Source organism: Phascolarctos cinereus, unplaced genomic scaffold (assembly GCF_003287225.1).
Source record: "Phascolarctos cinereus isolate Bilbo 61053 unplaced genomic scaffold, phaCin_HiC Scaffold_4;HRSCAF=312, whole genome shotgun sequence".
NCBI lineage: Eukaryota > Metazoa > Chordata > Mammalia > Diprotodontia > Phascolarctidae > Phascolarctos > Phascolarctos cinereus.
This window is the reverse complement of record NW_027555847.1, coordinates 415,420,652-415,434,989: the sequence shown is the minus strand read 5'-3', so window position 1 is coordinate 415,434,989 and position 14,338 is coordinate 415,420,652. Positions and strand designations below refer to the sequence as shown.

Here is a 14,338-nt window from a genome sequence, read left to right as displayed (position 1 = left end):
TTATGACCAAACAAGAGACAGAGAACATTATAAAATGCAAAATGGATGATTTTCATTACATTAAACTGAAAAGTTTTTACGCAAAGCCAATACAACCAAAATTAGAAGGGAAGGAGAAAGCTGGGAAACAATTTTTATATCCAGTGTCTCTGATACCGGCCTCATTTCTAAAATATCTAGAGAACTAAGTCCATCAGTTGGGGAATGGCTGAACAAGTTGTGGTATATGACTATAATGGAATACTGTTGTACTATAAGAAATGATGAGCAGGCAGACTTCAGAAAAACCTGGAAAGACTTATATGAACTGATGCTAAGTGAAGTAAGCAGAACCAGGAGAATATTGTACACAGTAACATCCACATTGTGTGATGACTAACTTTGATAGCCTTAGCTCTTCTCAGCAATGCAGGGATCTAAAACAACTTCAAAAGACTCATGATGGAAAATGCTATCCACATCCAGAGAAAGAACTCTAGAGTCTGAATGCAGATGGAAGCATACCATTTGCTCTCCTTTTCATTTGTCATTTTGTTTTCTTTCTTCTTTCTTGTGGTTCCTCCCATTAGTTCTAATTTTTCTCTACATCATGACTAATGTGAAAATGTTTAATATGAATGTGTAAGCAGTACCTATATCAGATTGCATGTCATCTTGGGCAGGGGGAGGAGAGGAAGAGGGAGAAAATTTAAAACTCAAAATCTCATGGAAGCAAATGTTAAAAACTAAAATTAAATTAATTATAAAAAAGAAAAAGTTAACAAAGTCAAAGTTCCTACATCCAAAGCCTCCAAGAAAAATATGAATTAGTCTCAGGCCGTGGAAGATATCAAAAAGGATTTTGAAAATCAAGTAAGAGAGGTAAAGGAAAATTGGCAAGAAAAATGAGAGTGACGCAAGAAAATCATGACAAGAGTAAACAGCTTGCTAAAGGAGACGCAAAAAAATACTGAAGAAAATAACATCTTAAAAAACAGACTAGGCCAAATAGAAAAACAGGCACAAAAATCCACTGAAGAAAAAAACTTAAAAAGTAGAATTGGCCAAATGGAAAAGGAGGTACAAAAATTCACTGAAGCAAATAATTCCTTAAAAATTAGAACTGAGCACATGGAAGCTAATGACTTTATGAGAAATCAAGAAACAACAGAATAAAACCAAAAGCACAGAAGATAATGTGAAATATCTTATTGAAAAAACAACCACTGGGAGAGCAAGGAATAGTTTACCTATCAGATTTACAGAGAACAGAATTCATGACCAAACAGAAGACAGAGAACATTATGAAAAGCAAAATGGATAACTTTGATTACATTAAATTGAAAAGTTTTTGTACAAACAAAGCCAATGTAACCAAGATTAGAAGGAAAGTAGAAAATTGGGAAAGAATTTTTACAACCAGTCTCTCTGGTAAGGGCCTCATTTATAGAATATATAGAGAATTAAGTCAAATTTACAAGAATACAAGTAATTTTCCAATTGATAAATGGTCAAAGGATATGAACAGCCAGTTCTCAGATGAAGAAATTAAAGTCAGCTATAGTCATATGAAAAAATGTTCCAAATCACTATCTATTAGAGAAATGCAAATCAAAACAACTCTGAGGTACCACATCACACCTATCAGATTGGCCAACATGACAAAACAGGAAAATGATAAATGTTGGAGAAGATGTGGGAAAATTGGAACACTAATGTATTGTTGGTGGAGTTGTGAAATTTGGAACTATGCCCAAAGGGCTATAAAAATGTGCACACCCTTTGACCCAGCAATAGACTTCTAGGGCTATATCCCAGAGAGATCATTCAAATGGGAAAAGGACCCACATGTACAAAAATATTTATATCAGCTTTTTCGTGGTGGCAAAGAATTGGAAACTGAGAGGAGGCCCATCAATTGGGGAATGGCTGAACAAGTTGTAGTATATGAATATAATGGAATACTATTGTGCTATAAGAAATGATGAACAGACTGACTTCAGAAAAACCTGGAAAGACTTGTATGGACTGATGCTGAGTCAAGTGAGCAGAACCAGGAGAACATTGTACACAATAACAGCCACATTGTACGATGACTAATATTGATAAACTTAACCCTTCTCAGCAATACAAGGACCTAAGACATCTCCAAAGGCCTCATGATGGAAAATGCTATCCACAAAGAAGAAAGAACTATGGAATTTGAATGCAGATCGAAGCATACTATTTGCTATTTTTTTTTCTTCTGTTGTATTTTGTTTCTTCTTTCTGGTGGTTCCTCCTATTGGTTCTAATTCTTACTTACAACATCACTAATGTGAAAATATGTTTAATAGGAATGTATATGTATAGCCTATATCAGACTGCATGCTGTTTTGGGGAGGGGGAGGTGAGGAGGGAGGGGAGAAAAATTTTAAACTCAAAAGCTTATGGAAATAATTGTTGACAATCCAAAATAAATTAATAAAAAAAGAAAAACAACTGACCTGGAAAACAGAACAAGGAGACATAAATTTAAAATTAATGGACTACCAGGGAGCCATGACAAAAAAAAAAAGCCTAGACACTGTCTTTTAAGAAATTATCAAGGAAAACTGCCCTAATATTCTAGAACTAAAGGGCAAAATAGAAATTGAAAGAATCCATCAATCACCATCTGAAAGAGATCCTAAAATGAAAACTCCCAGGAATATTACAGGCAAATTCCAGAGCTCCCAGGTCAAGAAGAAAATATCATAAGCAGCCAGAAAGAAACAATTCAAGTATGGTAGAGCCACAGTCAGGATAACACAAAATTTAACAGCTTCTACATTAAAGGATCAGAGGGCTTAGAATGTGATATCTGGAGGACAAAGGAGCTAAGATTACAACCAAGAATCATCTACCCAGCAAAACTGAGTATAGTCCTTGGCGGGGGCAGAATGGATATTCAATGAAATAGAAGACTTTAAGCATTCTTGATGAAAAGACTGAAGTTGAATAGAAAATCTGACATTCAAATACAAGACTCAAGAGAAGCATAAAAAGGTAAACAGGAAATGAAAATCATAAGGAAATTAATGAAGTTAAACTGTTTACATTCCTACATGGGAAGATGATACTTGTAACTCATAAGAACTTTTCCACTATTAGGGCAGTTAGAGGGAGTATATATAGACAGAGGGCACAGGTGTGAGTTGAATATGAAGGGATGATATCTACAAAACATAAAATTAAGGGGTCAGAGAGGAATGTATTGGGAGAATGAGAAAGGGACAGGTAGAAGGGGGTAAATTATCTTACCTAAAAGAGGCAAGAAAAAGATTTAACAGTGGATGGGAAGAAGGGGGAGGTAAGGGGGAGTGTGTGAACCTTGCTCTCATCAGAATTGTCTCAAAGAGGGAATAACATAACACACTCTATCTTACCTTACAGGAAAGTAGGAGGGGAAGGGGATAAGAGAAGCGAGGATGATAGAAGGGAGGGCATATTGGGGGAAGGAATTGTCAGAAGCAAAACACTTTTGAGGAGGGACAGGGCGAAGGGAGAGAGAATAAATTAAAAGGGAGGAAATAGGATGGAGTGAAATACAGTTACCAATTGTAATTGTGGAAAAAATTTTGAAGCAAGTTTCTCTGATAAAGGCCTCATTTCTCAAACATATAGAGAACTGAGTCAAATTTATAAAAATAAAAGCCATTCCCCAACTGATAAATGATCAAAAGATACGAACAGTTTTCAGATGAGGTAATCAAAGCTATCTACAGCCATATGAAAAAAAATGCTCTAACTCACTATTGATTAGAGAGCATAAATTAAAACAATGTTGAGGTACTACTTCATACCTATCAGATTGGCTAATAGGACAGAAAAGGAAAATGACCAATGTTGAAGGGGATATGGGAAAAATGAGACATTAATGCATTGCTGGTGGAGCTGTGAACTGATTCAACCATTCTGTAGAGCAATTTGGAACTATGCCCAAAAGGATATAAAATCATGCATAACCTTTGACCTAGCAATACCACTACTAAATCTGTATCCTAAAAGAAATAAACAAAAAGGAAAAGGACTTTTATGTATGAAAATATTTATAGTGGCTCTTTTCTAGAGGCAGAGAATTAGAAATTGAGGGGATGCCCGTCAATTAGGGAGTGGCTGAACAAGCTGTGGTATGTGATTATGATGGAATACTATTGTGCTATAAGAAATGATAAGCAGGATGCTCTGAGAAAAACCTGGAAATACATGAGCTGATGCAAAGTGAAATGTACTGTGTACAAAGTAACAGCAATATTGTAAGATGATCAGCTATGAATAACTTAGCTCTTCTCAGCAATACAATAATGCAAGCAACTCTGAAGGACTCATAACGAAAAATGCTATCCATCACCAAAGAAAGAACTGATAGTGTCTGAATATAGATTGAAGCATGCTTTTCTTAAAATTTATTTTTCTTGAGGTTTGTTTTTTTTTTGGTCTATGATACATGACTACATATGTATAATCTATATGGAATTGCTTGCCTTCTGGGGGTGGGGGGAGGAAAGGAGAGAATTTGGAACTCAAAAGTTTTAAAAGTGATTATTTTTACATGTAACTGGGAGAAAAATACTAAATAAATTCCGCCCTAAATAAACAAACAAATAAATAAATAAATGGAATGACACTTGGGAGGAGACACTATTTTCCCTACCTGTATCCTCATTAGCACCTAACACTGTATTTTGCACATAGTAAGCACCTTATAGGGCCTTTTTCATTCATTCACTCGTGATTCTTTCCATTTACATTGTTGTAGTCACAGTATATATTGTTTTTCTCCTGCTTACTTTATTCCATATCAATTAATACATGTCTTCCCACACTTCTTTGCAATTCATCATATTCATCATTTCTTACAGCACAATAACATTCCACTATTTTCATTACCGGAATTTGTTTAGCCATTCCCTTATAGATAGGCATCAGCTTTGTGTCCAGTTTTTTGCTATCACAAAAAGTGCTGCTATAAATGTTTACTGCTCATGAGACCTTTCCTTGTATTAATGCCCTCTTTGGGGCATATGCCTAGCACTGGAATCCCTGTGACAAAGAGCTACTTTCTCTTTTCCAAATTTCCAAATTGATGACATATCACATCTCCATTAGCGGTGCATTAGTGTACCTGTATAAAATATTTTTTACTTTTGTATGTGTTTGTGTGACTTAGTAACATAAAGTAACCTCCTAAAAAGAGAAAGGCTCTCGTTTTTGTTTGCATTCTCCTATTAGCCCCTAGAACTGTGTTTGTCCCAAAGTAGTCCTTAAACACTTGTAAAATTGAGTAACTCACAACATACTGGATAACTCACTTAAAAAATATCTTTTTCCACTTCCATTCTGTCTCCCTCCCAATTTCTTCTAGTTATGTAGTATCTTGTTCTCTAGTATTTCTTCCATAGCATCCTCAGGCCCAGGCCAAATACAAGACTGAAAATTGTCTCTCCAGGGTCTCTGCTTTTTTCTCTTTGGCTTTTGTGGGTGCTCTCTCTCTCTCTCCTCTTCCTCTTTCCCCTCCTCTCTCTTTCCTTTCTCCTTTCTTTTTTTCTTCCCCCCTCTCTCCTCTTTCCTTTCTCTTTCCCTTTTTTCTCTTCCCTTTCTTTTCTTTTTCCTCTCTCTCCTCTTTTCCCCCTCTTTCCTTTCTTCTCTCTCCCCCTCTCTTTCCTTTCTTCTCTCTGTCTCTCTCTCTTCCCCCTTCTCTTATCTTTCTTCTCTCTTTCTCCTCTCTCTCTTTCCCCCTCTCCTCTCTTTCCTTTCTCTTCTCTCCCTGTCTGTCTGTCTCTCTCTCTCCCTCCCTCCCTTCCCTCCTCTCTCGCTCTTTCTCTCTGTCTGCCTCTCTCCTCCCAGGGTGAGCATCCATCCTGGCCAAGCACAGAGGCCCTCGGAAACTTCTCGGTGGCCCGAGCAGCGCGGCGCCAGGAGCGCGGTCGGGGCACGGTCCCCTCCCCGCCGCGAGCAGCCGGGGAGCCTCGGGCACACCAGCGCAAAGCTGCGGTGGCCCGGCTCGGGCATTAGGAGGAGCACTGAGATGACTTCGCTTTCTTTCCCCTTCCCTCCTCCCACTCCTCCCTCGCTGGCTCTCCGCTCTGCTCTCGGGCGGCAGCGAGACACACACACACACACACACACCGCGGTGTGTCAAAGCCCACGTGTTTCCAGACCGAGAGAGCCAGCGAGAGGCCGGCCAGACGCACGCACCAAGCCGGTGGAGGAGGCGGAGGAGGCGGTGATGATGGTGGCGGCGGCGGGGGGGTCCCCGGCTCACAGAAGAGAGAGCTCCGGGCCCCAAGCGCTGGAGACTCCCGGGCCCAGCCCTCCCAGGGCGGCGGCAGCGACGGAAGCGGCCCGGTGACAGCGGCCAGAGGTGCCCGGCGCGGGACCCGCGGCTTCCTGCCGCTGCAGCGACGCCCGAGCCGAGCGAGCCCCCCACGCATCCCCGCGGAGGAAGAGGAGGTGGAGGAGGAGAAGGAGAAAGAGAGAAGGAGGAGGAGGAGGAGGAGGACGGGGCCGCGGAGGGAGCGGCAGGCTGCCCGGGCGGCCCCAGCCCCGCGCCGGGGCTGCCTTGTTTTTGTTTGCGCCCCACATTTCCTCTGCGTGGTGTGGCGGAGCCTCGTGCGCGCGGTTATTTATTTATTTCCGGGCCCCAGAGCTCTTCTAATGGAGAAGCTGTCAGCAGAAATTGCTGCTAGTGGTGGGGGTGCCGCTGCCGCCGTCCCTCCTCTTTTTTTTCCCGGCAGATCATTGTTGTGTGGGAGGGCAGCGGGGATGGACTTGATCTTTTGGATTTCTTGCTAGAACAACACCAGGCGGCCCAGAGGTGGGAGCAGCAGAGGAGAGCTGCCCCTCGGCGCTGCTTCATCTCCGAGCTCAGATCCTCCCCACCCATCCTCTCTCTCTCTCCTCTCCCTCTCTTTCATTTATTTATTTATTATTATTATATATATTTTTTTCGCTCTCCTCTTTTTCATTCCCTCCTCTTCCTTCACCTTCCTGCAGAGTCTCTTTGCTGCGGCAGATGTGTGTGGGGTCACCACACAGCTGGGACTATGGTGAAATTTCCAGCGCTCACTCACTACTGGCCCCTTATCCGGTTCCTGGTACCTCTGGGCATCACCAATATAGCCATCGACTTCGGGGAGCAGGTAAACTCACGGCGAGCAGCGCGGCCCCTTCTCCCTTATTCCCCCTAGATAAATGCAACCTTCAGCTCGAGCACACGAGTAGGATGATACACCTAGATACTTACTGTTTCTTGAGCTGTCATTTGAGATCAATACAAGCTCCAGGCTCGCAGGTTCAGGTAGTGCACCCCACCCTCTCTATTCCCCTTCCTCAGAAATTGGAGAGCCCCAAGTGGCACACCTGTTTTGCATTTGGTGCTCTTTAGCAGCCTCTGCCCTTGGGGGTTTATTTCTTAGCTTCAGAGACCCAGCTATGAGTTTGCCTATAGTGAATGGAGAGCTATTTACAAAGAGAAAAATAAGGAAGACTCAATATAACACAGGTATGTGCACAAACTCATACTTATCGGATAGTTACCCTGCAAATTTTCATTTCTAAGTAACATGACATTTATTTGTTGGAGCAAAGAGGTTTCCGCTGCTTTGTGTCTCTATAACCTGGATGTTATGTGGTTGATTTTGCTACTCACTTATGTAGGGTGATCTTGTTTACTGTCCTTTTAAAAATTATTATTATTATTCATTAGACTTTTTCAATTCTCTGATGAATGTCGAACACTTCACATATAAAGGGAAAGGTTTTCAGTGCACAGGAAGATTATGTAATTTGTGATTATATAACCCACTGATCTGTATCTTAATTAAAAACTAATTTTCAAAGGCTAATACTGCTGGATTTGTATTTATCTAAGGGTGATAGGGAGAGCTTTCTGTTATATTTTTGCAAGTTAATATCCGAAGTGGAACTGATATTTTTAAAGTAGGAAAGGATTACTTAGCCAAAATAGGTACTGTTAAGTTTTCCTTTGGTCACTTTTTGCTTCCCAGAAGTGGTGGGATGGAGAATCCCTATCTTTGTTTTTTATGCTGCCCCCCCTCCAATAATTTCTCTTTTTTTTCATCCATTTCTCTTTTTCCATGTGGCGTCATTGCAAATGTAGTGCTGCAGCCTCCTCAGCAGCCAGTGGATGGGTACCTGCACCGGTTAGAATCCCTGACAGGGAACCAACTTATTCTGCTGATTCTAATACTAGATAGAATTTGTGAGGTGGTGATCCTTAAAATGCCATTTCAAAGAATTATTTTCACATGTCAGAACTTTATTCTTAGTCTTCAGTTTATCAAAATACATTTCTTAAAGACTTGTTTTAGTAGGACACTTAAGATGTGTGATGCACTTTTGTTAAAAAGTATACTTGTTTTCAGAATACTTTTGGTGAAACCGAAGGCTGAAGTGTTAACCTTCAGGTGATAACAACCTGCTTGGATTAGCTCCCCTGTTTTCACAATACTTTTGACTCATTGCATCTGCATAAAGCTGTAGACTTTCTGTGATGCAGCCCAAGGGAGAATTTGCTTCACTTTCCTCTTTGGAGGGCATTTACATTGAAAACATCAGATGGTCCCTCTACCAACCAGCTTTAGGAGTTAAAGGAGTTTATAGGTGGAAAATTTGGGGTTTATTTTTAAAGTTCGTACTAATTATGCACCTATTTCATCATTTCCTTACTTGTGTATGATAGTAGGGATAGGGAATAGCTGCTATTTTTATTGGTAAATCCCATCTTTTCTTTCCAGTTCTCCCCTCCCCCATCTTCTGGCTCATTTTCATAAAGTATTTTTGGCTTCTTTGATAATTAACAGGCATCTTTGCATATTTCCTATGTTTTTGTCAGTTATTAGGCAGTAAACTTATAATATGATAACCTTGGCATCATCGTAGATTGTATATTCACCTGGAATTTTGATTCTCTTAAGACTTCTAGCAATCTTAGTTTTTCAGCATTCCAAAACTCAAACCACATTTTTAATGTATTTTAAATGTATTCCTTGTGCTATAGTTTCCCTGGGAACACTAATTGATGAAAAAGAAAAGGCAGTATATTAGAATAAAATTAACTGAAGTGTGCTACCATATTGTCTCATGACTGCCTTAACCTAATAAAAGGCTGTTCTAACATGTGAGAAGTGATCTTCATAAGACCAAAGGACTAAAAAAGATCAACATAGGCCAGATATGAGGCAATTTTGTAGGTATCTTATCTGAGTAAGAATGATAATATAAATTCGTTATTAAAATTCTAGCCACCTGAAGGCAGGCCTGTACTTGGGTAAGTACTGTGGTATTAAAGAGGATCCCCAGAAGACAAGGGGGCAGCTGCTGTAATCAAATGTTGTTTTGGGATGATTGCAACTTAAACTCTGGTGTGCTCATGAAGAGAATTACCTGGTTCTGATGATACTGTTATCACGGAGGTAGGAGGGCAGGCAAGAGAGGAAAATCATTAGGTTGCCAAAGCTTTGGTTTGCCTTCTGGTGTCAGATGATAATTGTTTTGCAAAATGGGGGATGGAGCAGCAGTGAAGGGGAGGGGAGGTACATTGCTACCCTACTGTCAGGGGAAACTGACAGTACTCTTCCAGAGTACTGGAAGAGTAAACTGGTCATATGGATAATAAGGAGAACATTTTACAATTACTTAAAGCATTCTAAGACAAACTGAAATCAGGGCCACCTAATCTTTAGTATCTGCCCCCTTCTTTCAGAGGGGAAATTGGAGCTATTCTGAACAGCCTATTTTTATCAGACATCTGCAAATGCACAGCTACTTTGTCTATCATCAGGTTCTAAGCTGATTGACAAATATAAGTCTTAACTCAGAAAGGGCTGATGGATTGTAGGGGAGTGGGCGTGGGGGGAATCATATAAATGGAATGATGCATATTTCAAATTAATTCATGCTCAAAGTGGGATGTACAGTAGTGATGACCTCTTTGACAATAATGACATTTCTTCTTGATCCTGAATTTTGACCACAAATGCTTTAATACTGATCAGGAAATGCAAAATCATAACCAACAATAAAATATTTTATTGGCTTATTTAAGCCCATTACTTACTGGGAACACATAGGCTACTTAAAATGTTCTTTTTAATTTATTTTCTTAATGCTTTGAAGAAAATATAACCAAGACTTTCTAGTTGGTTCAGATTATATGTAACATGAGTAGAACTTTAAAATATAAATCAAATTATATGCAATCTTATTGAGATCAGGGTAGGCTGTATTCATGTGACTTTGTAAAGGAACTATATATTAATTATTCTAAGTCTATTAATAGTATATCTAGGTCAAGAAGAGCCACTTAATAATAAATATGCATGCTATTTCTTAATGTATTATGTAAACATTAACAATGGGGGAACTGTATGTTCTCAAATTAATACTTATGGAAATAACAATATCATAATTAAAAACATCATAGGACTGGTGTAGAACCTTTAACCTTTCTTTTCTTACTGTATTTCATATTGTGGACACGATACAATATTAAATTTAAAAACTGTTACTATTATTAAAATTTTTAATATTTTCCCCCAAAATGTGTGTGAAATAAGATGACCATCTGAATTAAAAATATTTGAAATAAATATGTTAGCTAGTGGTTAGAGAATGAGATTGGATATGTCATTTAGTTCAAACATTTTTCAGACATGTCTGACTCTTCATGAATCCATTTGGAATTTTCTTGACAAAAATACTGGAGTGGTTTGCCATTTCCTTCTCCAGCTCATTTTACAGATGAGGCAACTGAGGGTTACGTGACTTGCCCAGGGTCACACAGCTAGTAAAGATTTGAACTCAAGAAGAGTCTTCCTGAATTCAGGCCCAGCACTCTCTCTGGTGCGCCACCTAGCTACGCAGTTCAAATATTAAGTACCAAGTATGGATAAGTACTAGTCTAGGTCATGAATAGATGAATAAGGAAAGGTCCCTGACCCTCAAGGAACTTAAAGTCTAGCAAAGGGAACGAAGTTTGTGCACAAATTACAATCAAATCAAATAAAATGTGTGTAGGAGAAAGACCAGATGTTATAAATGAGCTGAGGATGGGAAAAATATTTCCCATTAGGAGTATCACTAAAACCTAATGACATTTTATTCATCTCTTAGTTGCTCATCACCTCTTATAGCAATTACAGAAATCACTTAGGAGACAGAGTTAGTGTTTTTGCCCCATTTTCTAAATTGAGTTAGGCATTATGAAGCTATGATTAGTTCCAGTTTATCTCATATATATATATATATATATATGTTATACATGTATATAATATACATACATTCATATACCACACATACATACACACATGTGTATTTAAGTATATACATACATATGTATAGTTTGATAGAGTTTGTACAGACTTCTTTTCATGTTGTCTCTCTTGTTAGACTGTGAATTCCTTGAAATTCTGTCTTTTGCTTTTGTGCCTCACATCCCCAGTGTGTAACACCATGCCTGGTATATAGTAGGTGCTTAATAAATGTTAACTGGCTATGATCTGGCTAAGAACCCGTAGAAATCTAGAGATGTGTCTGAGGCTTCTGGATTCCCAAACTACTTCTGAATCTAACAGCCTTCACTATTTGAACCGAAACCATTCAGCAGATTCAGGAGACTCCTGGGGAGGCTTCTGTAGGACAGAAATGTTTGTGGAAAAAGAACCCATGAAAGGAGAGCTATTCTGTTACTCTAAATTATCCTAATAATTGCATCTTTTTAGTTTTATTTTAAAACTTGGTAGATACAGACTTTGATTAGAGTAAGAATAAAAGCAAAATAGGTCAGTGGTAGAAAATGAATATCTCATAATGAAATAATTTCAAAGTCATGTGTAATCAGCATAGCTAATAATAGCTACCAGTCATATAGCATTTCAAGATTTACAAGTCACTTCACATTTATTTTCTCACTTGATCCTCACAACAGCCCTAGTGGTAGGTGCTAAATGAGGCCAGGCAAAGTTATATGACTTGACCAGGATCACAAAGTTTATGTCAGAGGTAGGATTTGAATTCACACCTATGCCACTTAGCTGCCTTTTACACGAAAGTAACACATGGCTAAGAAGATAACTAGGTGGCACAGTGGATAGAATGCTGGTTCTGGAATCAAGAAGACCAGAGTTCAAGTCTAGTTTCTGACACAGTAACGTCAGCAAGTTATTTAACCCTTGTTTGCCTCAGTTTCCTCAAATGTAAAATTTGAATAATAGTACCTGTCTTCCAGGGTTGTTGTGAAGATCAGATAAGGTAATATTTATGAAGCACTTAGCACAGTGCCTGGCACATAGTAGGTACTATATAAATGCTAGATATTATTATTGTTGTTGTTGTTACTGTGATGCTAAGGTGTGGAAGTGTGTTCACATGTCAAATGACTTTGAAAATATCCTTATATAATGTCCTTTCCCCAAGTTTTAGTACCGTTTAAAACCAAGAAAAGTGTTAAAGGAGGCAATATAATATATCAGCCTTAAGAGTATATAGGATGCAGCTGTTAAGAGGCGGATGACCTACGTTAGGTTACTTAATCTCTCCAAGTTGTCATTTCCTCATTTATAAGAAGAGGGAGGTGGGATAACAGTACTTGTACTGCCCACGTCATAGGGTTATTTTGTAGATCAAATTAGAAGAAGCTATAGAAAGTTATAAAGCAAATGCCTGTCACAATTTTAAAGCAAACAAAATAGACAAATGAATAATTTAAAAGATAACTGTAGAACAAGCAGAGTTTCTAGACTTCTCTGTGATGACTTTTGAAGGAATAGGGTGTAGGCCTCTGATTTCATTGGTAAAGGGTACTCTCAGATAAGGAAACTCCCTTTACCCAAGCCAGTTGTGCCTCCTTTGCAGTTGATAAGCTTAATGAGTAGCCCAGAGCCAAGAGGTTATATAAGAGTCAGTTTGTGTCTGAGGTGGGACATGAAACCAGGTCTTCCTTGCTCCAAAGCCAACTTTCTTTCCGCTTTGCCACATTGCCTCTAGAGAGCTTTGACAAGTATAAATAAGGGGAAAATGAAGATATTTTCCACTTGGGCAGTAATTTGTCCTGTGTAACTCAAGTCAAGGATAAATTGGCAGTTGTATTATTATCAGCACTCTTTTAGAGTGTTTTAATATTTCTGAATAATTCTAAATGATTCCTTGAATTTGGGCAGATTTCAAATTTGGCAATTTGAAAATTGGTGTGTTCATCAGCATGTGGGTGGCCTGTGTATTTGTACTCTGACACATGTAGACATATATAGTCAATAAAGACTGTAATATTGTTTTTCTATTATAATCTTTAATAGTGAGGTGCTTATAAAAGTGTCATTGGTCTTTGACAGTTTAAGAAGGGTCTTGGAGAGAAGGTTAAGGCACAGTGCGGTGAAGCTGAAAGAACACTGCTTCTGTACTATGAAGACCTAGGTTCAAATCCTGCCTTTGGCATTGACTACTTGTGTGGCTTTGGACAGCTCATTCATCTCCCTAGGTGTTAGTTGTCCAAGGGTTGGACTAGAAGTCCTCTCAGGGCCCTTTTAATTTCAGATCTGTGATCTCATAGGAGATTTGGAAAATAGAATCTATGGGAGAAATGTAGACAGAAGGGGAGATGACTAAAAAGAAGCTGTTGACAAATGTCTTAAAGGATATGAAAGGTTATTTAGTAAAAGAGAGACTAATCATGCTCCCACTTCATGGAAGACAGAATAAAAGAGAAAGGAGAAGGGAAGGGTTCAGCTGAAGCAGGAGGCTGATGTTACAGAGCAAACTCCCTGGTGGTGTGGGACTTAAAACATCGCTGGATGAGGGTCTTGAAGGAAAGTTGTAAGCTCCTTGAGAACAGGGGCCTTTTTTTTTTTTTGCTTTTCTTTGTGTCCTCGGCCCTTAGCAGACTGTCTGGCACCTAGTAGATGTTCAACATATGCTTGTTGACTTGACTTGGGAAATATTAGGCACTGGAGTGGAGCTCAACAAGATGTCCTCTCCCACCCTAGGTTCCTGCAGTTCCCTTCTTTAGACACGGCAGGGCTGTTGAACAGGTTACACCATCTCTCATGATACGTGAGTCAGCAATTCTGCAGACCAGTAATTTTTCCCCCTTGTTAAACTCACTCCTCCTACTGTGTAAAAACTTCTTTAACTAAATTAAATTTTCTTTCTTCCACTCTATAAAAACTTCTTTTACTAAATAAAGCTTCAGCTGTTCCCCAAACTTCATGGGTCAGAGAGGAACGCAATGCCAGAACTTCTTGATAACCAGTTATAATGCTATTTAGGCTAGGATTGAGGAACAGAAGGAAGATAGATAACTTCTATTCCTCACCTGGGT

General features: G+C 39.1%; 1 protein-coding gene across 2 annotated transcripts in view; it reads left to right on the top strand.

The window, feature by feature from the left end:
- Nucleotides 1-6,370: 6,370 nt before the first annotated feature.
- ANKH (ANKH inorganic pyrophosphate transport regulator) overlaps nt 6,371-14,338 on the top strand; it is a 165,364-nt gene continuing 157,396 nt past the window's right edge. The window contains exons 1-2 of one of the 2 annotated variants that reach the window (XM_021008625.2): nt 6,371-6,453; nt 6,997-7,142. In XM_021008625.2, coding sequence (XP_020864284.1) covers nt 7,047-7,142 — 96 coding nt within the window. In that variant the 5' untranslated portion in view covers nt 6,371-6,453; nt 6,997-7,046. Of the gene's footprint in view, nt 6,454-6,732; nt 6,818-6,996; nt 7,143-14,338 lie in introns of those variants that run through there. The other variant, XM_078153319.1, reaches the window with a different exon arrangement.